Source organism: Aotus nancymaae, unplaced genomic scaffold, assembly GCF_030222135.1.
Source record: "Aotus nancymaae isolate 86718 unplaced genomic scaffold, 86718_ANA_hifiasm-v0.15.2.pri h1tg000064l_0, whole genome shotgun sequence".
Classification (NCBI taxonomy): Eukaryota; Metazoa; Chordata; class Mammalia; order Primates; family Aotidae; genus Aotus; species Aotus nancymaae.
The window spans coordinates 1,991,415-2,014,710 of NW_026988478.1; the positions used below are offsets into that span (position 1 = coordinate 1,991,415).

The following is a 23,296-nucleotide window of genomic DNA, read 5'->3' on the forward strand; positions in this document are numbered from 1 at the left end:
GTAGCGCAGACCGAAGGCTCAGCTCAGGATTCTGTGTAATCCTTTGTCCCTCACAATCACATGCCGCCCCCGGAGCTTGCTCATCTGACCCCTAAAAAGGACACAGGTGAAAGAGAGCTGATGAGATGGCCCCAGTGCAATTGCAGAATGACTTCCTGCCCTTCTCAGGCCAGCATCTGCCTTACTTCCTGGAAACTTGAAAAGTAGCTATTGGTGTTCCTGTCTATGGCTGAAACAGCAGTGAAAATGGTAAAAGAAAAAAATAGCAGTCCATTCTCATACTCCACCTTTCTGTGGTGCTGGTCCTGAGAGCGGAAGGCCCTTGAAGTTCTCCTGATCCAACCTCAAACTACGGCCTAGAGTCCCAGAGGATGGGGGCTGGAGAGGGAGGCACATGGAGCCCAGTCTGCCTGCTGTGAACACCACTGAACGTGGGGAGCCACTGGGGTCCCTGTTTTCTCTCTAGAGTCAGAGTCGGAGCGGGAGGGGACCCAGAACGTCCCCTTCCTGCACAGAACAGGAAAGCCACAGCTTCCCTAGCAACCCCTCGGCTTACGTAGAGACTCCTTCCTCTGCACCCTGTTCAGTGGGATTCCAAGGACAGGGAAGAGTCCTCTCCACGACTCCACTGAATGTGAAGCCACGTCACGCTCTGACTATCAATCTGCTCTCATCCACAGGTTTGCTGACAATGGCATCGGCCTGACCCTGGCCAGGTAAGGGCAACTGTCATTGTGCTCGGCCCTCTGTGGGATCTTGTCTCTGGACATCTCACCTCAAACATTTTCTCTCTATAGCGGTGGAACCTTCCCGTATGATGAAGGCTCGAAGCAGGAGATAAAGAACAGCTTGTTTGTTGGTGAGAGCGGCAACGTGGGGACGGAAATGATGGACAACAGGATCTGGGGCCCCGGCGGCTTGGACCATAGCGGAAGGACCCTCCCTATAGGCCAGTAGGTTTGCAACCCTGGTAGCTCCTTGTTCTGCATGGCTTAGCCTAAGTGGCTATGATGGAAGGGAAAAAGTTAATGGGAAGTTTCTACCTGTTGACTATGAATTCTTCTGTCCTCTACCAGCCAGAGGAATCACTGAGGTGACTGAGACTAACAGTTAAGGGATGAAATCAGAAACGGGGAGACAGAAGTCAAAAAACAGCGTTGAATATGAGCAACAGGGTGATGTGGCCATCAAAATGCGTAATGCGCTCCTGAGCTTTGTTAATGGGAATTTGGTGTCTGGGATCAGGGACTGTTGAGTCCTTTTCTGTGACAACAGACTCACTTGGAGTGTTTTATCCACTCCTGAAGATGGCACAGTGATAGAGTCAGGACAAAGCACACTTAAAGGAGAATAACCAGGAGGGTGACAAAAGCCAAAGCCATGTCACATGCAGATTGGGGTCTTCAACCAGGAGACGGGACATCACTTTAGGGACCACATGAGGGATGTCGTTACATGTCCTAAGAGCTGCTGTGCACATCGGGGATGAGACTCATTCTACACGGCCCTATGGGTTAGGGTTGGTTTGGTCAAGAAGGATGGATCTTTTTAACAGTCAGACATCCTCAACAACAGAAAAGTGAGACTGTCCTAAGGAGTCCCGGGCTCTGCAGCTGAGGGAGTTTCAATGAAGGTCAGACGTTAAGCAGGCGGGCGGAGAGTGAGTGGGTGACTTGGAGGGTTGATGAGCAAACAGGGAAAATGGACTCAGTCAATTTCTTGGAAAGCCACAGGCTGGGTCAGTGGTGAGGACACTTTCCTTCTTCTGCTCGTGTTTCTGCTCAGATGTGAATTCAAGCCGGAGAGCAAGGCTCTGAGCCTGTGAGTAGCACGCCGGCCCCTGTGCTCCTGGTGATAAGATCAGCCCTTCTTATCTCCCTGAGCTTCCTACTCTTCCTCTAGGAAGATCTCATTTCTATTAGAGTCAGGACACTACATACACATAGACCTAAAACTCCCAACACAAGTGGGTGGGGAAAAAATGTTGCAAAGGCAAAATCATGATCTCCCTGAGCACGAGCTGGCGGGAAGCCCTTCCTTCTGTGTAACCTGAGTGATGGAGCGGTCCCTTTCGGCACTGTATGCGTGACCCTGAGTCTGCATGTTCAGCGTTTCTTTGCCAAGGGTTACCAGCCTCCCAGGGCCAGAATGCTCTGATGACTTCCAGAGGTGACCCTGTTTATGGAAGCCTGTCAGACAGAGGCAGCTTCCTCAAATCGCATCTGCAGGTAGGAACCTAAGGCCGTGCAGTCCTAATCCTGACTGATCCATCTTGTTGAGAGCTGGGTCAGGGCCTGAAGTGCAAAACCTAAATATAGAGCTAGTAAAAATGGACTGCCCCTAAAATACGTGAAATGAAGACATGCATGGCATGGAGCCACCCCATGAGAATCAGGATTCGAGGCCATGATGTGAATCAGTTAGAAACATAAAAATGTAGAAATGCAGGGAGTCTCTGGTGCCCACGAAGGCATGTTACCATGACTGCTGTGCCTAGGACTTCCTCCAGGAAGCATGTTGGAATGGAAGCGAGCGCAGGGTTGAAGATCAAGGGCAGCTGGAGTGTGGCCCCTCCCTGTGGGCAGATACTTTTTCTGCTTCTTTTTCCATTATTCTACCTTATTTATATTTGCTGTGGAAGAGAACGGGCCTGACCCAGATGTAGAGACACCAGCACAAGCATACATGTTGGATTTGGAGAAGGAGCAAGCCTAGACTGGGGTCCGGCCCAAGAAGGGCCATCAGGAAGCCCAGCCGGCCCCGCAGACCCTCGCTGCCCGTGCCCTGCTCAGGAGACTGAGGCAATGAGACAGTGTGTCTGAGCGACCTACTCCGTGCTAGGCCAAGGCAAAATCTTCAGGCTGCCAGCTCCTGTCCAGTCTCTCCTGCCTCCATCTCCAAGCCTGTTGCCTCTTCCCACCTCCTTCTGGGTCTCAGGGCCTTCTTGGTGTTCTCTGTCAATCCACAGTCTTGCTTTCCAGTGGGACCTCCCCTTTGCAGGGGTGCCGAAAATGTTGCCTTACAATTACTGTTAACACGTTAATCACCTTCCATTCTGTGTCCCTTCCCCTCGTTTCCCAAAGCCAGCACACTGCCAGTGTGAAAGGCTTACTCACAGAGGAGAAACTCATGTGGGTCTTAATCTGATTAAATTGTTATAGCAACTAACACTAAGGCGATAATGACTAACGGCTCCACCTTCCCAAGAAACGGAATATTGGCAGTGGTATTTACAGTACTTACCCAATGACTCTTTGTATAATTGAAAAATCGGGGGAAATGTTGAAACACAGGACCATTCTCCAAACTCCAAACCAACAACTAGATGGATATTCATCCACACATCCATCCATCCATCCATTCATCAGGCAGTTATCCATTGACACTTACTGTGTTTATACATGCTTTAAATTAATGAATGAATTAATAATGAATTAATTAATGAATCAATCATGATCTGGGTCAGGGGCAGTTGCTAGAGGTGGGGATCAGGAATGGCTTTACCCAGGAAGTCTCTGCTACCATTCACCTCAAAACAACATGGCATTTAGACTGACATGTTACTTAACTCCATAGGAATTTTCCGATTAGAGGAATTCAGTTCTATGACGGCCCCATCAACGTCCAAAACTGCACTTTCCGAAAGTTCGTGGCCCTGGAGGGCCGGCACACCAGCGCCCTGGCCTTCCGCCTGAATAATGCCTGGCAGAGCTGCCCCCATAACAACGTGACCGGCATTGCCTTTGAGGACGTTCCGGTGAGTGAGGCGCCAGGGCAGACTCCCGGCAAACCCAGACTTTGGATGGTGATTCACAAGTCTCCTGGGGCCCAGAGTTTGAGCTATTGCCACCACCACGGGGGTTGAAAAGCCTCCTCCAACTAGGCTGGGCCATGTCCCAGTTTGCTCTGCATCCAAACTGGAAAAATACAAGCGTAGGTTGCCCCACAGGTCAGGTCTGGGTAAATGCCCGCTGCTCACTCCCTGCTGAAAACCCAGGCGGGCGTCAGGAGGAAGCCGACGTGCGGATCGAGGCTCCTAGACTGTCCCTCCAAGGGTCTTGACTTTGACAAACTGAGTCTTGTGACCAGGCCACCTGTGTTGGCGCGAAGAATCTAACAAGCCCCACAGTTTCCACGGGAAGTCTTAACTGATGGTGTTCTGTTTAATGTCTCCCCAAGAGCAGACTATAAACAGAGGCCTCCTTGCCCTAGACAGGGAGGGCGGAAGACGAGCTGAGGGTTAGGAGATCAGGACCAAGGGCTGCCCCGTGAGACCGGGTGGGGCCAGGCCCCCTGTGCACTTGCTTCGGGTTACGGATTCCCAGACTTTTCCCTCCTCCTCCTCCCTGCTCTTGCCTTTTGCCTGTTTGCCCAGTTCCTGGCAGGCTCAGGGAGAAGATGTGAAACTGAAATTACTTAATGTCTTTACTCAGGCGACTGAGGGCCCGAAAGAGGTCAGTCATGGAAGTCTGCAACGGCTCATGCAACAGCTGTCTTCCTGAAACATGCCACACACATGCCCCCCTTGTGTGTCTGCGCGCCCTTTCCGATACACACATCACCACCACCTCTCTCTCACACACACAGTCCTCAGTCCCCCTCCTCCATCCTAGCCGTCAGTAAAACCTGCGTTTCAGAGCAGTCTCCACGCTCACCCACAGCAGCCAACCCTCCAGTGAGCAGCGGCCAAGAGCGTGTGCTAGGTCTGGGAGTTGAGGCACGGTGAACCTTGGACTGTTACTCCGGCTGCATCGGAGGGGTCAGCCATGTGGTTTCTCTCTGTGCCCGAGAGCATCTTTGCTTTGGCTGGCTTGTAATGTCAGTGGAAATCGGAAACCTCGCCCTGGCCCGATGACGGCTGCAGTTTCCTTTCACCTTCCAGCCCGGCCTAACTTTCCTGGGCTCTGTTTAGATTACTTCCAGAGTGTTCTTCGGAGAGCCTGGGCCCTGGTTCAACCAGCTGGACATGGATGGGGATAAGACATCTGTGTTCCATGACGTCGATGGCTCCGTGTCCGAGTACCCAGGCTCCTACCTCACAAAGGATGACAACTGGCTGGTCCGGCACCCAGACTGCATCAACGTCCCCGACTGGAGAGGAGCCATCTGCAGCGGTCGCTATGCACAGGTGGGGACACCTTTCTGGGGCCCGGTCACTCATTCATTCACTCACGCAGCAAGCGCTGAGTGTCTACTGTATGCCTGGCTCTGTTTCAGACCAGAAAGATACAGAATCTCTTTTTTCTTTCTTTTTATCTTTTCCTCTCACCCAGTAGGATTTTTACAAAGTTCAAGTCAAAACACTTGGTAAGCAAAATGCTTAGAGAAAAGAACCCTCTGGGTCCAATGCTTAGATTCAAGTCAGGCTCCAACACTTACCATTGGACCTTGAGCAAATTACTCAGACTCGTGGAACCTCAGTTTCCTCACCCATAAAACTGGGATGATAGTTGAACTTTCCTAGTGAGATTTTGGGGATGGCTTCAGAAAATATCTGTAAAGTGTTTCACCAGCCCTATCCAACAGAAATGTAATGCAAGTCACATATGTATTCTTACATTTTCTGGTAGCCATCTTAAAAAGTAAAAAGAGGCGGGGCGTGGTGGCTCACGCCTGTAATCCAAGCACTTTGGAGGCCAAGGCAGGCGGATCACCTGAGGTCGGGAGTTCAAGACCAGCCTGACCAACATGGTGAAACCCTGTCTTTAAAAAAAAAAAAAAAAAAGTAAAAAGAAACAATTAAATTGTAATAATCCTTTTATTCAGAATACTCTTATCTTAACGTGAATCAGTGTAGAAAATCATTAAACACTTCCTGTTTTTTTCTAAGTCTTCAAAATCTACTGTATGTTTTACACTCATAACCCGCTCAATTTTCAGCAAAGGGAAGTGCAGTCCTACTGAAACAATAACGTTGTGTTTAATGCGAATGTTTTATGTTTAATTTAGTTTTGCATTTTTATTGCTATATCATAGTCTATTCTCTTGGAGCATGAGTGATATTTTGATATATGTATATAATGTGTAATGATCAAATCAGAATAATGGGATAGGAAAAATATTTACACTGCTTTTGTTTTGAAATTTAAATGTATTAAAGTTTAAAATTCAGATCCTGAATCACACAGGCCACATGTCCAGTGGACAGGGCAGGTCTAGACGCTGCCTAGAATGGGACAGAACTGAAAATATTAGTTAGCTATTGTTATATTATTGTTACTTCTAGTATTTTGATGAATGACTAATGAATGAATGAGTAACGGAGAGAGGCCTGAGAAAATGAGTTGTCAGGTTCATAGCCAGGTCGTCTCAGGGAGTGAAGGAAACATGGGTGAATGGAGACGCTGTCTTCACAGCCATCCTACAAGGCAGGCGCTATGGCCACCACGGTGAACGTCAGGAATTGGGGTGCAGGAGTGATAGGAGAGGGAGAGGGTGTCAGGCTGGAGGAAAAGGGCCATAGGGGCGAAGGGGGCACAGCGTGCAGCTGGGGGAGTAGGTGCCAGAGGAGGTGGCAGGGCTAGCATTTAGCAGGAAGGAGGACCAGAGGAAGACGGGGCAGAGGGCAGGAAGTTGAGGGCGTTCCTCTCTGCAGTAGAAGGTGATGTCATGTGCTGAGAATAGGGGACTGGGCTTGAGAAAAGTAACCTCCAGAGAGTGATACAGATTTGGAAGAGCTGCTGCAGAGAGTGGAAAATGTTGACAAGAGGCTTGTGGAGGGAGCGCCTGGCAGTGTTGAAAGCGCAGTGGAGACTGGAGATGGTGCCTCTGCAGAGGCAGCTCTCTCCCAGGCTGTGGGGTTTCCTCAGCCCTGCTCAAGAGCCCTGGGAGAGGTGGAGCTGTGTCATGAGCCAGGGTGAGGCTTCTGCAGCAGGTGTGGTCAGGGGAAGGGCCAAGGCGCTAATGGAAGTGAGTGGTGGATGTGATGGTCTGAGGAACATAGGAGTCAGAAGAGAGCTGATGGAGGGGAGTCATGCCCTGAATAATTGAAGGATGACCAAACCCTCAAGCCTGGCATCCACACTTTCAGCATTACGCAGCCTCAGCTCAAGGTCCGGGTATCCCATATGGAGCTGTGATTTTCCTTCCCACACTTTCTTTCTGATATGTTGCTTATCTTCTGTGAAAAAACCAAAACATTGTTAGAGCTTGCCAGGTTATCATAACTGGCAACTGGTTAATAATATTTTTCCTTCACTTTACATCTTACGAAATGCTTCAATGGACCCTTTACATCTTATACTCGGGACAGTTTCCTCAGATGGGCAGGGTTGAAGCTTCTCTTTTAATGTTACGTGCGATAAAACTAGAGGGGAAGATAACCACTTCCTTCCGAAAGCACGACATCATGCCACATCGGTGTGACTGTCACTCTTGGCTGCAGTTAAGGGGATATTGTCTTATGAATTTGGGATATGCCATAAAACAGGATGCAGTGTTTTAAACAGCGCTGGGCTAAAGCATCCAGGCTCTAAGGTCCCTGGAACTCAATGGCTGACAGTCTTGCTCTCAGTTTTCCCTCTGAAATGAGGCACCATTTATTCATGCAGTGTGTTGTGGCAGCACAAGGACTGGCCTCAGGGGCCAGAGACTGAGGGGGAGTAGGAGGGAGAAGCAGGGCAGCACACCCAGGCACTCCCTGAGAGGCAGGCACAGCAACTGCCAGTTACAGGCGAGCTGCATTTTGGGGCAGAATTGTAAGTTCTCCCTGCCTCTCATTCCCTTCCTCCCCTGTCCACATCTCTGTCCTTTGTCCAGAATTTGCCAGCTGACTATTATGCAGACTCTCTCAAATTTCCACTGGAAACTCAACAGAGTACTTTCATGAAGATGCACAGAAAGCATCAGCTAGATTACACAGTAAGGCTGGCGCTGCATCCACCAGCAGGAAAAGATGTCCCCTTATTTGGCCTTTCTTTCATTCAAGCCTTCTAAAAAGGGCTCTGTAAAGAGAAAGTGCCTTTGAAAGTGCAGTCCGTAGTCAGATGTTAACCAGACACTCTTGGAATAACCCTTCGTAATTAATAGCCTCATTGTGTGTTTCCTTTTTGGGTTTTAAAAGATGTACATTCAAGCCTACAAGACCAGTAACCTGCGAATGAAGATCATCAAGAATGACTTCCCCAGCCACCCTCTCTACCTGGAGGGGGCGCTCACCAGGAGCACCCATTACCAGCAGTACCAGCCAGTCGTCACCCTGCGGAAGGGCTACACCATCCACTGGGACCAGACGGCCCCTGCCGAACTCGCCATCTGGCTCATCAACTTCAACAAGTGAGTGGGTGTCCTGCCAGGAGCAGGGAGATCTGGGAGCAGCCATAACGAAGCCTTTTTTGGCAAAGTCCTGGACTTGCCTCTCACAGAACCACAGGCTAGCCCGTGCGATCTCTGCAGGAGCACCTAGAGGGGTTGATATCACCCAGGAATTAAGAATTAGAGGACACAGGCCATGCCCCTGCGCCAGCGTGCGTGACCTTGGGCAGGGCATGTAACCTCTTGAGCCCGAGTTCCTTGATCTTTGAGTTGCGGATAGTGTTACCTTGTAGAAGTACAATGAGGATTGAGGGAGATACTGTCTGACGGGCACGCAGGACCTGGCATTAGCAAGTGCTCGATAGATGGCAAAAATACCTGGGTATTGCTGTTACCATTCTACAGAGAGGGAAATGAGGCTTTGCCAGACAAAGTGATGATACCGAGGGCATTTGGATGGGGCTTCATATATTTAGAGTCAATATTTTCTATGCATGTTATTTACTTGTCACAGTATTCCTGTGAGACAGACATTTATCCGTTGTGGGAAATGAGATGGAAGAGATGAAATGGGCCCTGTAATCAAGCTGGACCCAGAAGGGGCCAAGCCTAGGTCCTTCGGATCCTGTGCTCTTTAACCACAAAAAGGTTGTCTTTTTCCCAAACTTCCACAGGGAGCACCCCGGGGGTTGGCCCCGGAGACACATGAGTGAAACATTCAGACTCTCTGCTCACGGGCAGCCACTGTCTCTCGCTCTCTCCTTGAACACTGCAACTGGGTCACCACAACAGCAAATGTTCTTTCAAAATTTCCCACACGAAAATGGAGGTGTCATTTGGTGAAGATTTTTTGGTCTCTTTCTCCGAGGCATGCCCCAAAGGCTCCGTGGCCTGGACACCCTTGCTTGTAACCTGACTCTAGTTCCCATCCTAGGGGCGACTGGATTCGAGTGGGGCTCTGCTACCCGCGAGGTACCACCTTCTCCATCCTCTCGGATGTTCACAATCGCCTGCTGAAGCAAACGTCCAAGACGGGCATCTTCGTGAGGACCTTGCAGATGGACAAAGTGGACCAGAGCTATCCTGGCAGGAGCCACTACTACTGGGACGAGGACTCAGGGTGAGTGGGTGGCCACGTGGCTGCAGGAAAGCGGCTGGACCTCATCTTGTCCACCTGGCCTTTCCAGCAATCCTAGAACAACCAGGTAGTTAATGCCAGTTAATGTAAGACACTTTTCTAGGCATAAGTCACCACACCTGGCCAACATTTTTAAAGCTGTTAAGCTTTAAAACACTCTATTAAATATACATGTGAATCGTGGAGGAATTTACGTATTTCAGGGAAAAAAGCGAAGACAGTAAATCTTAGAATCCAGAAAATATGGTGCATTATCTCAAATCCTCACAACCCACTTGGAGCAGAGGATTAAGAGATTAGCAGCTGGTCATAGCGGCTCACTCCTGTAATCCCAGCACTTCAGGAGGCCAAGGCGGGCGGATCTTGAGGTCAGGAGATCAAGACTATTCTGGCCAACACGGTGAAACCCTGTCTTTACTAAAAGTACAAAAATGAGCTGGGCGTGGTCGTGGGTACTTGTAGTCCCAGCTACAAACTGGGACTTGTGGTGGGTGGATCATAAGGTCAGGAGTTCGAGACTAGCCTGGCCAACATAGTGAAACCCCGACTCTACTGAAAATACAAAAACTAGCTGAGCGTGGTGGCACGCACCTGTAATCCCAGCTACTCAGGCGGCTGAGGCAGGAGGATCACTTGAATCTGAGAGGCGGAGCTCGCGGTGAGCTAAGATAGCGCCACTGCACTCCAGCCTGGGTGACAGAGTGACACTCCATCTTAAAAAAAAAAAAAAAAAGAAGAGATGGGCAAGGAAGGCACAGGGAAAATAGGAGAGACTTCCTGAGACCGTAGCATAAAGTTGACCCAGCTGGATCTGTCTTCAAAACCCTCACCCTTTTGCTAACCTGCACTAGGTTCTATTCAATAGAGATATAATGGAAACAGAATATCTGTTCCTGAGAGTTCTTTGGTCTCCTCTCTTTTTTTTTTTTTTGAGACGGAGTTTCACTCTTGTTACCCAGGCTGGAGTGCAATGGCACGATCTCGGCTCACTGCAACCTCTGCCTCCTGGGTTCAGGCAATTCTCCTGCCTCAGCCTCCTGAGTAGCTGGGATTACAGGCATGCGCCACCATGCCCAGTTAATTTTTTGTATTTTTAGTAGAGATGGGGGTTTCACCATGTTGACCAGGATGGTCTCGATCTCTTGACCTCGTAATCCACCCGCCTCGGCCTCCCAAAGTGCTGGGATTACAGGCGTGAGCCACTGCGCCTGGCCTGGTCCCCTCTTTTAAAAAGAAATTTAGTCTAATATCTTAAGAATGCCAACCCAGCTTCACAGCGATGAACCTATTGATAGCAAACTGTGAGGAGTAAGGGTCAAAGATCATTTCATGGCCAGTTTTCTATTCTAATCTGGAAGTCCATGGTAAGGAAATTGATAACAGGTGATCTAATGGCTCCATCAATTTGATTAAGGGCAAATTAAAATTTGAAAATCAAAAGTAAAGTGTTGGGATGGAAGGGCAATAAAAAACATCCCAAAAAACACCCCTTTTCCCCCACAAGCTCTAAGCCGGTGGGGGGCAGACACGCTGGCAGGTGAAGAGGACACGATCCATTTCATTGATGATAAAGCTGCTGGAGAACAGAGCTTCCCAATATCGTCCCCAGTTTTACCTCTCCAGTCCCAGGTAGCACTGAGCAATTACAGGCTCCCCATGTAGGGACCAGCCCCAAAACCTCGGAGCATGGAAGGCAGACCAGAGTGCCCCTGCTCGACGGGCTGAGCCAAATACCCAAAACTAACCAATTATATGCGACACTCACTTCCCTGGGAAGAAGCGGATGAGGGGAGGGACCAGGGGCCAGGAGTATTAAGGAAAATCCTCCCAAATGAAAGCCAGAGGAGGAGCATGAGATACACTGCACATACCACTAGGAAATGTTATGATTAAAAAAACAGATGCTGGCCAGGCGCAGTGGCTCATGCCTGTAATCCCAGCACTTTGGGAGGCAGAGGCAGGTGGATCACTTGAGGCCAGAAGTTTGAGATTAGCCTGGCTAACATGGTGAAACCCTGTATCTATAAAAAAAACAAAACATGCTGATAAGGTAAAGTCCCTGTGATACCATCCGCGCATGTTTTCTTCTTTTCGGCTCATGCGCTGAAATGTTCAAAAGATGTGAATTTTTCAAATGGAAACTTCCATGAAATACATTGAACCTCTTCGATCAAAGTCTTAAAAATCTAAGGCTTGTCCGCTTTTCACCTTAAGCGCATTTTGCTGCATAAGGCAACCTTTTGGTTGGTAGCTTAGCCTAGCCCTATGCCTACCGATCATTAGGTTGTGTTTCAATTCAGCCATGTTCTTAGGGACTAGGAGTTCGGTTATGGGGAGTCTGTTTCCTATGGAGAAGGGCTGCAACCTCTTGGGCTTTTAAACATCTTTCTGCCTTATGCATTTGTTATTTCTTAGATTCAGAGCACCTGCCTTTAGCAGCTACCTTCTAATAATCTATGGACTAGGATACTTAACAACCAGCTTGCTATAATTAGGGGGAAAATTAAAATAAGTCGGCTAAAAGGGAGTGGGTTTCAAAATGTGAAATATGTAAGCTCTGAATCATCTCTCAATTTTTCCAAGTTAAAAAAAACTGTTGGCTGGGTGCGGCAGCTCACACCTGTAATCCCAGCACTTTGGGAGGCTGGGGCAGGCGGATCACAAGGTCAAGAGATCGAGACCATCCTGGCCAACACGGTGAAACCCTGTCACTAAAAAATATAAAAACTAGCTGGGCGTGGTGGCAGGTACCTATAGTCCCAGCTACTTGAGAGACTGAGGCAGGAGAATTGCTTGAACCTGGGAGGTGGAGGTTGCAGTGAGCCGAGATCACGCCTCTGCACTCCAGCCTGGTGTCTGGCGACAGAGGGAGACTGTCTCAAAAAAAAAAAAAAAAAAATCGAAACTGTTAATTGATTGTAGCTGTGTTCTGGATAGCTAAGTTTGCTTAACACCATCTCAGTGAATTATTGTAATGATTCTTACTAAATTATAAACAAGTATGTTATTTAAGGTGCACGGCCGTCAGGAGTGCTGCTCTGCCATATTGCCTGGTCATAGCCAGGGTCTGAGCACTGGGCTGGCAGATGCCCAGCCCCTGCCCCTTTCATGCCTCCCAGGGCCTTGCAGTTCAGCCAGCTGGCACGCATCCACGCTGCAGGTCAGGATTAGGGAAGGCAGGTGCTATCTAGCATGGGCTGGATGGCCATTCAGGTTCCTCCCGGTTTAGATTATCTCATGTGTAATAGGAAACCTGAATACTGTTAAGTTTTGTGCAGAAGCCTCAGGACCAATCCCACTTCTGTGCCTTGGTCCCAGGAGTGGTTTGGAACATGTTGGGAGCCTCCAGGGAGATGTGACCATGGGTGGCAGTGAACTGCCTTCCTCCTAAGCAGCTAACAGGGGGTGCTCACCTGCCTCCCCAGCATCCCCACCATGCAGGGCATGGAATGCAGATGGGGCTGCTCTGCTCTCAGCCCTGAGCAGGCAGCCTCTGTAACTCAGACAGTTTCTACTTTATTCTGAGATCACTTGATGTGGATGGCTTGAAACATAAAGCCACTCAAGGAAGCTCAGAATAAGTGGAGGTGCTACAGAGAGAAAACCAAGGGGCCCTGAAGACATAAAAACCCACCTGGGCCTCAAGGGCTCAGATAGTGGAAACAGCAAAGCCAGCAGGGAGGAGGCGGCCTGCCCACCCCCGCGTCTCTCCATCTCCCCACCTTCACACACATGCGCCCACATGCTTGGCCTCTTGTTTTAGTTACTTACTGCGAACCGCCTTCCTCTCTCGATTCCTCAGCAGGCACAACAAGCTTGTCAGCCCCAACTCCATGTGGTCTTTTAGTTCAAGCACCAGTCAGTACTGGAGAAGACCTGCTGGGTCCCACGAGAGTGAGGATCTTGGTTACTGGGTAGCCAATCACGGCCCCGCTGTGAGCCCAGTGTGTGCCCCTGGTCTGAGCAGCTGTGTGGCACAGGTTTGGGGGTGATGGCATCGTGGTGCAAACCCAGCTCCCTAGTCTGACTGGGCTCAGTGCAGGCTTGGTTGCTAGACACCCCGTATCATTTCTTCCCACGTTTCAGATGCGGGATTCAGCCTGAAAGTGCTTTTCTGCACTAAAAGAGCAATAATGAATCCCAAGTGGGTACTGTGTTTTCCTCGTAATCTGACTTCCTGGAACACTGGGTCAGCTTCCTTTACAATGACTATTTTTAATAAATTATAGAATAATGTTTGGAATAAATGGAGAAAAGTAAAGGGAGACGGAGCATTCCTCACCAGGCGCAACGCGGGCGTGGAAAAGCCCAGCCCTGTTACGCCCCAGCCGTGTGGTCCTGGGCAAGTCACTTTGCTTCTCGGAGCCACCATTTTCCCATCTAAGAATTCAGGATGCCAATAGTACCTACTGGACAGGATTGTTTGAGGATTAAACATGTCGATTTACCACGTGTGCACGGCATGGCACATAAAACGTGCTCAGAATAGAACTGCCATTCTCATCGGCTTTTTCCTCAATGCATTTGTTCCTTATTCTTCCAGCTACATACAACCCTGTGGTAGGTAGACATGGTTCCATTCTGTGAGGCCTCTGGGTCTACCTGCTATGACCAGCTTATAGTGAATGTCTCAGGGGGTGGGAGGAGAAGGGGGCGGCTCTGAGTGCCCATGCAAACGTCCAGCAACGCTCCCTGTGTGCAGGCTGTTGTTCCTGAAGCTGAAAGCTCAGAACGAGAGAGAGAAGTTTGCTTTCTGCTCCATGAAAGGCTGTGAGAGGATAAAGATTAAAGCTCTGATCCCAAAGAACGCAGGCATCAGTGACTGCACAGCCACAGCCTACCCCAGGTTCGCCGAGAGGGCTGTCGTGGACGTGCCGATGCCCAAGAAGCTCTTTGGTTCTCAGCTGGTGAGTGACTGACAGCAAGCCTGGACCCCTTTGCCACCCAGTCAGGTCCGTCACTCAGCTCCACAAACCACCTCCCATGGCTGGGGATGGGGGAAGAGGAGGGGAATGACCACCCAAACCTGACGATTGCATTGGGTTTGATGTTCTCCAGAAAACAAAGGACCACTTCTTGGAGGTGAAGATGGAGAGTTTCAAGCAGCACTTCTTCCACCTTTGGAACGACTTCGCTTACATCGAGGTAAGCGCCTCTGGCCCCTGGAGGATTCGGGTCACTGAGAGGTGACACTGTGTCCAGGGGCTGCTGTATCAAATTACTACAAACTGGGCGGCTTGCAGCAAACAAGAGAAAGTTATTCTCACAGTTCAGGAGGCCAGAAGTCCGAGAGCAAGGTTTCCTGCGGGGGCTCAGGGGAGAATCTGTTCCCTGCCTCTTCTCGCTCCTGGTGGCTGCCAGCACTCTTGGGCATTCCTCAGCTTGCACACACATTAATCTGTATTTTTTTTTTTTTTTTTTTTTTTGAGATGGAGTTTCACTCTTGTTACCCAGGCTGGAGTGCAATGGCGCGATCTCGGCTCACTGCAACCTCCGCCTCCTGGGTTCAGGCAATTCTCCTGCCTCAGCCTCCTGAGTAGCTGGGATTACAGGCGTGCACCACCATGCCCAGCTAATTTTTGTATTTTTAGTAGAGACGGGGTTTCACCCTGTTGACCAGGATGGTCTCGATCTCTTGACCTCGTGATCCACCCGCCTCAGCCTCCCAAAGTGCTGGGATTATAGGCGTAAGCCACAGCGCCCGGCCTAATCTCTGTCTTTATGTGGCCTTTTCTCCTGACTCTCTGATTCTCACCTCTCCCCTTCCTTTCTTTTGCAAGGGCACCTATCTTTGGATTTAGGGCCCACCCTAAAAATCCAAATGGTTTCATCAAATAATCTTTAACTTAATTCCATCTGCAAAGATTCTATTTCCAGACAAGTTCACTTTCACAGGTTCTGGGTGGACATATCTTTTGCAGGGCCATTATTTCACCCACTACTGAGGGCTACAGGGAGTGAAGTGATAATGGAGTTTATGCTCCGAACAGCAGCACAGGCAGCTTCTGCCTTCAGGGTCTGCATGGGAACCCCCCCCCCGGGCAGGAGAACCCTGGGGCTTCTGCACCCCACCTCATACCTGGATTGTTCTGGCTCTGCAGGTGGATGGGAAGAAGTACCCCAGCTCGGAGGATGGCATCCAGGTGGTGGTGATTGATGGGCACCAAGGACGTGTGGTGAGCCACGTGAGCTTCAGGAACGCCATTCTGCAGGGCATACCATGGCAGCTTTTCAACTACATGGCGGCTGTCCCTGACAAGTGAGTCTGTACCTCTGTTTCTGGAACCGGCTGACCCCTGGGCAAGGGCCCCCTCCCTCTCACAAAGGCCCTCATCACAGATCAGTCTGGAAAAGCTCAGGCAGTCTCTACAACCTGCCCACAAATCATGGGTGCTAGACGAGAGCTTCCTCGCCTATGGACTCTGGGCTGCAGCCGGGCTGCTGTGAATGTAGGTCAGGCGGAGGCTGATGGGACAGCCCCGCCGCACATGGGAAGGCTGCCCTGTTCCTCTTCACTACACTCCCGGCGTGATCTCATCCCCTCCCACACCTTCAACACGATCCAAGTGCTGGTGGCTACTATCTCCAGCCCGGATCTCTTTCCTGAGCGCCAGACATTCCCACCCAACTGCTACTTGGAGAACGCCACCTGGACGTCTTATAAGGAACTGGGTTCTCAGCCTTTTAAAATGTTCTACCTCCCAAACCAGCCACTCATCCTATTCCTTCAGTTTTGATTAAATCATCACCATCCACCCTGACAGTTAGATGAGAACCTGGCCATTCCGTTTGACTCCTCTCTTTCCTCCGCACACTATCATCACACCCTGTCAATTCCACCTGCATTACGGCTCACCTGCTGGTTCCCTCCACAGCGTCCTCTCTCCTGCTGCTCGGCCCAGGCCTTTGCTGGTCATCACCTGCACCGTTGGCACAGTCTCCTAACGGGCCTCCCCCTTCCAGTTGCCCCAGCTCTCACCCATCTTCCATATTGCCTGCTGGTTGAACTTCTTAAATGTAGGGCAAACCTGTGTCCCCTCTCCTTAGCAACAATCTTCGGTAATTCCTCACCACCTTTGTTGGCTGAGCTCCAACAAAGGACCATTAGCTTTCGTTCTGAAATGAAACAACGCGGAAACATCCTCCTGAGAACAGATCCTGAATCTAGAGTGGAGGATGTGTTTGCGATGAGCCCTCTCTCCCTAAGGGGCCTCGCCTCTCCAGCCTTCCTCCAGGGCCTGAGGCAGCCCCAGCTCCCCTCCCATCTATCCTTACTGCACACAAGCCCTTTGCATCTTAAGATCTTTCCTGCTGCTCCCAGTGGGACACAAATGGGGGTAACAACGGGCTCCAGATTCCTGCACAGTTTTTCCATGTCTGGACTGTGGTCTGTGGTTACAGAGTTCCTTTGAGATATGAACTGGATGCCCCACTGAGCTTCTGCCCCGTTCCTAGTCCCAGGGGAGGTGCCCACATCCTCCTGTCTGGCCCAGCGTGCTGAGTCTGCCACTGTGACGGCTGTTTTCCCAGCACTTTGGACTGAATACATCCCGTGACAGGGAGTAGACACTCCTTATTTCCAAGTCAAACTTTTTTGCAATTTGGGACCTTCAGGCTGGGCACACACATTGCTCCAAACCTCTGCCTCTTTCAAACACATTTCCCTTTGGTAGGTCCTCTGAGATACTTGGTAACTATTTGCTTCAGTATCCCCATTTGCAAAATCGAGGCAGTAACCTTGTCTTGCCGGACCAGAGAGAGAGGTGACATGAACATGAGACATCAATCTGAGCTCTTAGTACAACCCGAGTATCACGGTAACGATGTAGTGTTCCCCCCCAGAAAGATTTCAAACCTGGCCATGCTCCTGCTGCTCAGAGGAGGCTGGCTCTGGACTACGCTAAACCCGTGTCCATCAAAAGAAGACAGCAAAAGAAAAACGGGCTCCAAGAGAAATCCTCTAGCATGGGGCTTCTCGAGCTTTAATATATACACAATCACCTGGAGATCTTGCAAAAAGGCAAATTCTGATTCAGAAAGTCTGCAGTGGAGGAATTCTGTGGTTCTAATGAAATCCCAGGTGATGCCAAATGCAGCTGGTTTCTAGAACCTTCAGGCTTTATAGAACCTTCAGGAGCTCCTGGGTGGCTTTATGATATGACAGATACTCCCCTCCTCCTTCCCTCACCTCTTCTTTTTCTCATCCCTTTCTCCATCACCACCTCAATCTGATCCTACCTAACCGGGGTTGACAGTATTCAAGGGAAGAAATGCATGTTGAAGTCCTGCGTGCCAAGCCCTGGCATGCTGTGTTCTGCTTATATCCTCTCCTCTGTCTGGAGAGAGACATGTAAACGTGGCGAGCAGACTCCAGGCTTGGAGAAGGCCATGGGCAGCAACTGTGGCCAGATGCGTGGGAGGGAGCTCAGGATGTCTGTCATCACACGGAAAGAGCCCGTCAGCTCGGCACACAGGAGAGGCTGCCCTTTCCCGAATTCCTGGCCAGGCATCTGGGCACTGCCAACTCCAGTCCCACCATGCACAACCCCGCATCCCTCCCCATGCCCACTTGCTCCAATTTGCAGTCTCTCTCTGGTCTAATCAGTTTCTTCTCATACAGTTCCATAGTGCTCATGGTATCAAAGGGAAGATACATCTCCAGAGGCCCGTGGACCAGAGTGCTGGAAAAGCTTGGGGCAGACAGGGGTCTCAAGTTGAAAGGTAAGGGTTTGAACTGGGGTTTAAAGTGACCCCAAAACCAGAGAAGGCAAATGCCTGGCATGGAGTTTGCTTTCATCTTTTGCTGAGTTGAGAACATGCTTTGTACTAATTGGGCACAACCTCAGAATCCCCTGTACAACCAGGAGTCTACTGGACTGGACGGGAAGATGCCACCTGTTTCCCACCCTGCACTGCAGCAAATGTATTATAACTTGCTGCCAGACACTGAAAGGAAATTGCTGGAGTTGTTCACTCATTTGCTTGGAAGGTGGCCCTTTATCCAACAAAAGTATCGTAAGAAAAGTGGCTTAGTCTAGCCCTCCTACCCAGTTCCTGCTATTCAGACTGGCCAGGGGTCCTGCATCTTCCTCAACATCCCAGCTGATGCCTAGCATTTGGACGGTCCTTGGCAGCTTGCAAAACTCTTATGTGTTCCTCTGAGATAGGTAGATGAAAAGAAAATTAGAGCCCAGAGAATCTACATGGCTTGTCCAAGGCCAGGCAGCTCTCCAGTGGTGAAGCCTAGCACAGGCTTGCTGGCTGGGCTGGAAGAAGCCATCCAGGAGGGACGTGTTAGCATGACACCCACTATCATCACACAAACTAGGTTCAGGGAGAGTCCTCAGGGAGGGTGCGTGGGAGGCAGAGCAGCTCCTCGGGCAGTAATGACCATGACCATTACGGCTGCTATTTCACGGTTAGCCTTGCACTTCGCAGAACGTAAGCATCTCACTCACTCATTAATAACCTGTGCAGCAGGTACTATTATTTCCACTTAAGATGAAGACACCAAGAATTTCACGGCCAAGCCACTTGCTTAAGGTTAGGATTTGGATCCTAATCTTCTTAACCCAAAGCTGGGCTTTTTAGTTATACGCCGTCCGCACTACGGAAAATATCAAAATCAGAAGCCCATCTATGGGGTGATGAGAAAAACCAGAAGCAATGCAAACCCTTCAAACCAGCCAAAGGACGTAAGGAAAGAGAACCATCCTTTCCAGCCAAGTCCTGGGATCATTTTGGAGCCTCTGTCTTTTAAATTAAGACCCTGGTTGCCAAAAGCTGATGCACGTAAAGGGACCTAAGTTGAATGGCACTTTCCCGGTGGTGATAAGGCATGTTACCTGCCAGGATGGACTGGGTGCGGATGTGGATTCCCGTGCCCCTTGGATGGTCGGGCTCTGAACTGCAAGGTGGAGGTGCTGCGTGGGGTTCAGGGGCGAGTTCTCATCTGGGCTGCACCACTGGCTCCACACTCTTGGTCAAATTCCTGCTCCTCTCAGAACTCCTTCAAAGCCACAGAGTGATAGAGAGCAGAAGGAGATCTTGTAGATCAATGCCATCATTTGATGGATGGGAACGCTGGGCTTCAGGGAAGGGCAGGGACTTGCTGGTGATCCTACGGGCAAGCTCGAAGATAGGCAGGTTCCTAGGAAGTCTCCTCCCTCACACTTTGCCTCGTTTCCTGCTGTGCATGGCTCCCCTGTCTATAGCAAAGCCATCACCCTGGCTAGTGGCCATGAGGCTCAGGTGAGCCCCCGCATGCCCCATACAAACACATGTCAGGTACCAGCAGTAGCTGAACACAGAGCTCTTCCCAAGGGGCCGCAGTGCAGTGTGGCTGGGGGGTACGGTACCTGGTGCAGGCAGGGGCTGGTGATGGGAGCCCTGGAACGGGGTGGGGCAGCCGTCCTCTCATAGGGCGTTTGCTCAGAAAGCTCATCATTGCTTTTCAGAGCAAATGGCGTTCGTTGGCTTCAAAGGCAGCTTCCGGCCCATCTGGGTGACTCTGGACACCGAGGATCACAAGGCCAAAATCTTCCAAGTTGTGCCCATCCCTGTGGTGAAGAAGAAGAAGCTGTGAGGACAGCTGCCGCCTGGCGCCACCTCACGGTGGACTATGATGGTGACTCTTGGCAGCAGACCACTGGGGGATGGCTGAGTCCCCCAGCCCCTACCAGCAGCTGCCTGGGAAGACCATGTATCAGCCCTGATGGGCCAAGGGAAGGATATTAGAGACCCTGGTGCTGCCACCTGCCCCCACTCAAGTGTCTACCTGCAGCCCCTGGGGCGGTGCTGGAAACCTTCGCTTGCCTGCAGCCTCTTGGGTGCTTCTCTCCTATCTGTGCCTCTTCAGCGGGGTGTGGGGACATATCAGGAGACCTGGGTTTTGCAGACAGCAAAGATACACCTTGCCAGGAGCCCCAACGCAGCTGGGAGGTGGCCTGGAGGGCGGGTCATTTACAGATCCCCATGGTCTGCAGCAGACAAGTGAGGGTGGTGAATGTAGGAAAGAGGCTTGGCCTTGAGGAAATCTTTACTCCTGTAAGCAAGAGCCAGCCTCACAGGATTAGGAGCTGGGGCGGAACTGGCCACCCTCGGGGAAGAGGCAAGCCCTGTCTCTGGCCGTGTCCACCTTTCAGGAGACTGGGTGGCAGGTTGGGATTTGGACTAGATGACTCCCAAAGGCCCTTGTAGCTGTGAGAGTCCTGAAATCTGCAGCATTTCACATGGTACCTAAAACCCAACAGTGGAGGAAAACATCCTTTTCCTCTGCTAGCCATGATGCTGGGTGCCCCAGGGCACACGGGATGGAGAGGTGAGAACGAATGCCTAGATCGAGGGGCCTGCAGTCCAGTGGGGCGGGCAGTCAGGTCCATGTGCACTGCAATGCCAGGCAGAGAAATCACACAGAGGTAAAACGGAGACCAGCGCCATCTCAGGGGGGAGGGTCAGGAAGGCTTCTCGCTTGCAGGAAGGAAAGCTGGGGGCATTTTGGTGGGGGGAGAGGTAGCCTCTGGGGTGGGGCGGGGAGGGATTGAGCCCTCCCTGCTGCCCCCTGCTGAAGCTGGTGACTGCGGCATCGCCCTTTGCCCACTCATGATGGAGAACTGTGGTCAGATGGAGCAACGGGCTTCGCAGCTTATGCCCAGAGCACAGAGGAACTCGTTCCCCAGGCAGCCCTGCCTCTGACTCCGAGAGAGTGGAGTGAAGTTCAAGGAAGTGAACTCCTGCCTTGGGGCCTCATTTACTCTTCATCCAGGGGATCCTAGATGTGCTTACACGCCCTCGGCCTGGGATTTCAGAGCTGGAAATACCAAAAATATCTAGTCCAAAGCCTTCATTTTAACAGATGCGGAAAATGAGCCCCCAAGATGGGAAAAAGAACCACACGGCCAGGGGAGGGCCCGGGGAGCCCCACCCCAGCCCTTGCTGCCACACCACACTGCCTCAACAGCCAGCCCCAGAGTGCCCAGGGGCTCCTGGAGCAGCTTCCGGAAATGCGGACAAGTCCCCTCGAAGGAAAGAAAATGATTAGAGTAGAATGACAACTAGCCGCCGTCTCCCTCCTGCTCCCCGCACACACAAACCCGCCCTCCCCTTGGTGTTGGCGGTCCCTGTGGCCTTCACTTTGTCCACTACCTGTCAGCGCAGCCGGGGTGCACAGCAGCTGCCAGCTTTCCATCGGTGCTACCCCTCTCTCTTGGCTCTGCAGCTCTCCAGGTGCAGCCCAGCAGATGGGGTAGGGCCAGGCCAATTTGGCTGATCTTGGGTGTCTGAACAGCTATTGGGTCCACCCCAGTCCCTCTGAGCTGCTGCTAAATGCCCTTCTCTCTCCCTAGCCCACCTTAGAGAGAGCCCAAAGAGCTTCTGCAAGAGGGAGCACTCTATCTGTGGTTTATACTCTCGCACAAGGCGATGGGGTCTCCCTGGGTCTTGTGATGATGAACTACGTTTATCCCCTTTCCTGCCCCAACCACAAACTCGTTCCTTCAAAGAGGGCCTGCCTGGCTCCCTCCACCCAGCTGCACCCATGAGACTCGGTCCAAAAGTCCATTCCCCAGGTGGGAGCCAACTGCCAGGGAGGTCTTTCCCACCAAACATCTTTCAGCTGCTGGGAGGTGACCATTGGACTCTGCTTTTAAAGATAGGGCCGCTTCAAAGGCCAGAATCACAGGAAGGACCTCTTCCAGGAAGATTAGCGGGGCCGGAGAGGAGAGTTCCAATGACCTCACGTCCTCCTTGTCCACGGTTTCGTTGCGTTTTCACTCTTTCAATGCAAGGGTCTCACACTGTGAACCACTTAGGATGTGATCACTTTCAGGTGGCCGGGAACGTTGAATGTCTGGCTCAGTTCATTTTTTAAAAAGATATCTATTTGAAAGTTCTCAGAGTTGTACATATGTTTCACAGTACAGGATCTGTACATAAAACTTTTTCCTAAACCATTCACCAAGAGCCAACGTCTAGGCATTTTCTTGGTAGCAATTTTCTTACTGCTTAGAAAACTATTCTATTCTCCTTGTTACTTCTGTTCGTAAGACGTGAGTGAGTTAGGTCTGTAAGCAAAGCAATGCTCCTCTGAAGTGCTTGTCCTTTACCTGCTGCCGAAATAGCTGGTCCTTTTTCGGGAGTTAGATGTATAGAGTGTTTGTATGTAAACATTTCTTGTAGGCATCACTATGAACAAAGATATATTTTCTATTTATTTATTATATGTGCACTTCAAGAAGTCACTGTCAGAGAAATAAAGAACTGTCTTAATTATCACATTTGGAATGTCCTTTGCATTGCTTGGAAGGGGTTCACCTAGAGCCGAGGACATTGGCTCTGGTTTGGAAAATTTTGCCATATCATAGTAAACATGCAAAGGATGTCATCAGCTTGTCTTTCATTATCTATTAAAGCGGGCTTCATTTTATCTAAGGATAATAAGTTATCTAACGATAACCTAAGATAACCAATTACCTAGGGATAATAAGACTGATGAAATCACCCCATATGTCTGCCTTACTTCCATGGTCTTATTCCCAAGGGCTAGGCACATGTCAAGATCCTACTTTGCCCCGCCTCAAGGGGGCGCCCATGAGGGCAGGTGGGGATGGTTCAAAGAAAGAGATGTCATTCATATGGCTGGCCCTGTCCAGAACACGCTATGTCCTCCACATTTCTAAGCCATCAGGAGGCTGTCACTTCAACTCCCCTCCCAGATGAGGAAGCCAGGCAGAAGCCGGACTCTCTGTTCCTCCCAGGCACTGTGTAGCCAGAGGCCAAACACATGTTTGACAACAGCATGGGGGCTGAGGTAGGAATAACGGGTCCAAAGCAAACTGGCAGACAAGAGAGGCAGACACGGGTAGAGGGCACCTCAGGCAGCGCTGGAAGGAGCTCAGGGGTCTAGGG

At 50.6% G+C, this 23,296-nt stretch overlaps 1 protein-coding gene and 2 long non-coding RNA genes across 6 annotated transcripts in view; 1 reads left to right on the plus strand and 2 right to left on the minus strand.

The window, feature by feature from the left end:
- The window catches only part of CEMIP (cell migration inducing hyaluronidase 1), a 176,228-nt gene extending 153,563 nt beyond the window's left edge, over positions 1-22,665 (plus strand). For all 3 annotated transcript variants that reach the window (XM_064366135.1, XM_064366134.1, XM_064366136.1), the window contains 11 exons: positions 681-716; positions 798-953; positions 3,577-3,757; positions 4,913-5,128; positions 8,063-8,274; positions 9,188-9,373; positions 14,094-14,298; positions 14,450-14,536; positions 15,493-15,650; positions 18,012-18,112; positions 19,849-22,665. In XM_064366135.1, the coding sequence (XP_064222205.1) occupies positions 681-716; positions 798-953; positions 3,577-3,757; positions 4,913-5,128; positions 8,063-8,274; positions 9,188-9,373; positions 14,094-14,298; positions 14,450-14,536; positions 15,493-15,650; positions 18,012-18,112; positions 19,849-19,976 (1,666 nt within the window). In that variant the 3' untranslated portion in view covers positions 19,977-22,665. The remainder of the gene's footprint in view (positions 1-680; positions 717-797; positions 954-3,576; positions 3,758-4,912; positions 5,129-8,062; positions 8,275-9,187; positions 9,374-14,093; positions 14,299-14,449; positions 14,537-15,492; positions 15,651-18,011; positions 18,113-19,848) is intronic.
- Positions 5,753-14,914, minus strand: LOC135270560 (uncharacterized). The gene is made up of 3 exons (XR_010338710.1): positions 13,163-14,914; positions 9,233-9,445; positions 5,753-7,120 (listed from the first exon to the last, which is right to left on the minus strand). It is a non-coding gene; the product is annotated as an uncharacterized LOC135270560 (long non-coding RNA).
- LOC135270561 (uncharacterized) lies at positions 15,039-23,086 on the minus strand. 2 transcript variants are annotated; one of them, XR_010338712.1, is made up of 4 exons: positions 19,750-23,086; positions 19,237-19,400; positions 16,248-16,507; positions 15,039-15,597 (listed from the first exon to the last, which is right to left on the minus strand). It is a non-coding gene; the product is annotated as an uncharacterized LOC135270561 (long non-coding RNA). The 2 variants fall into 2 exon arrangements; XR_010338711.1 differs by lacking the exon at positions 16,248-16,507.
- Positions 23,087-23,296: the final 210 nt, after the last annotated feature.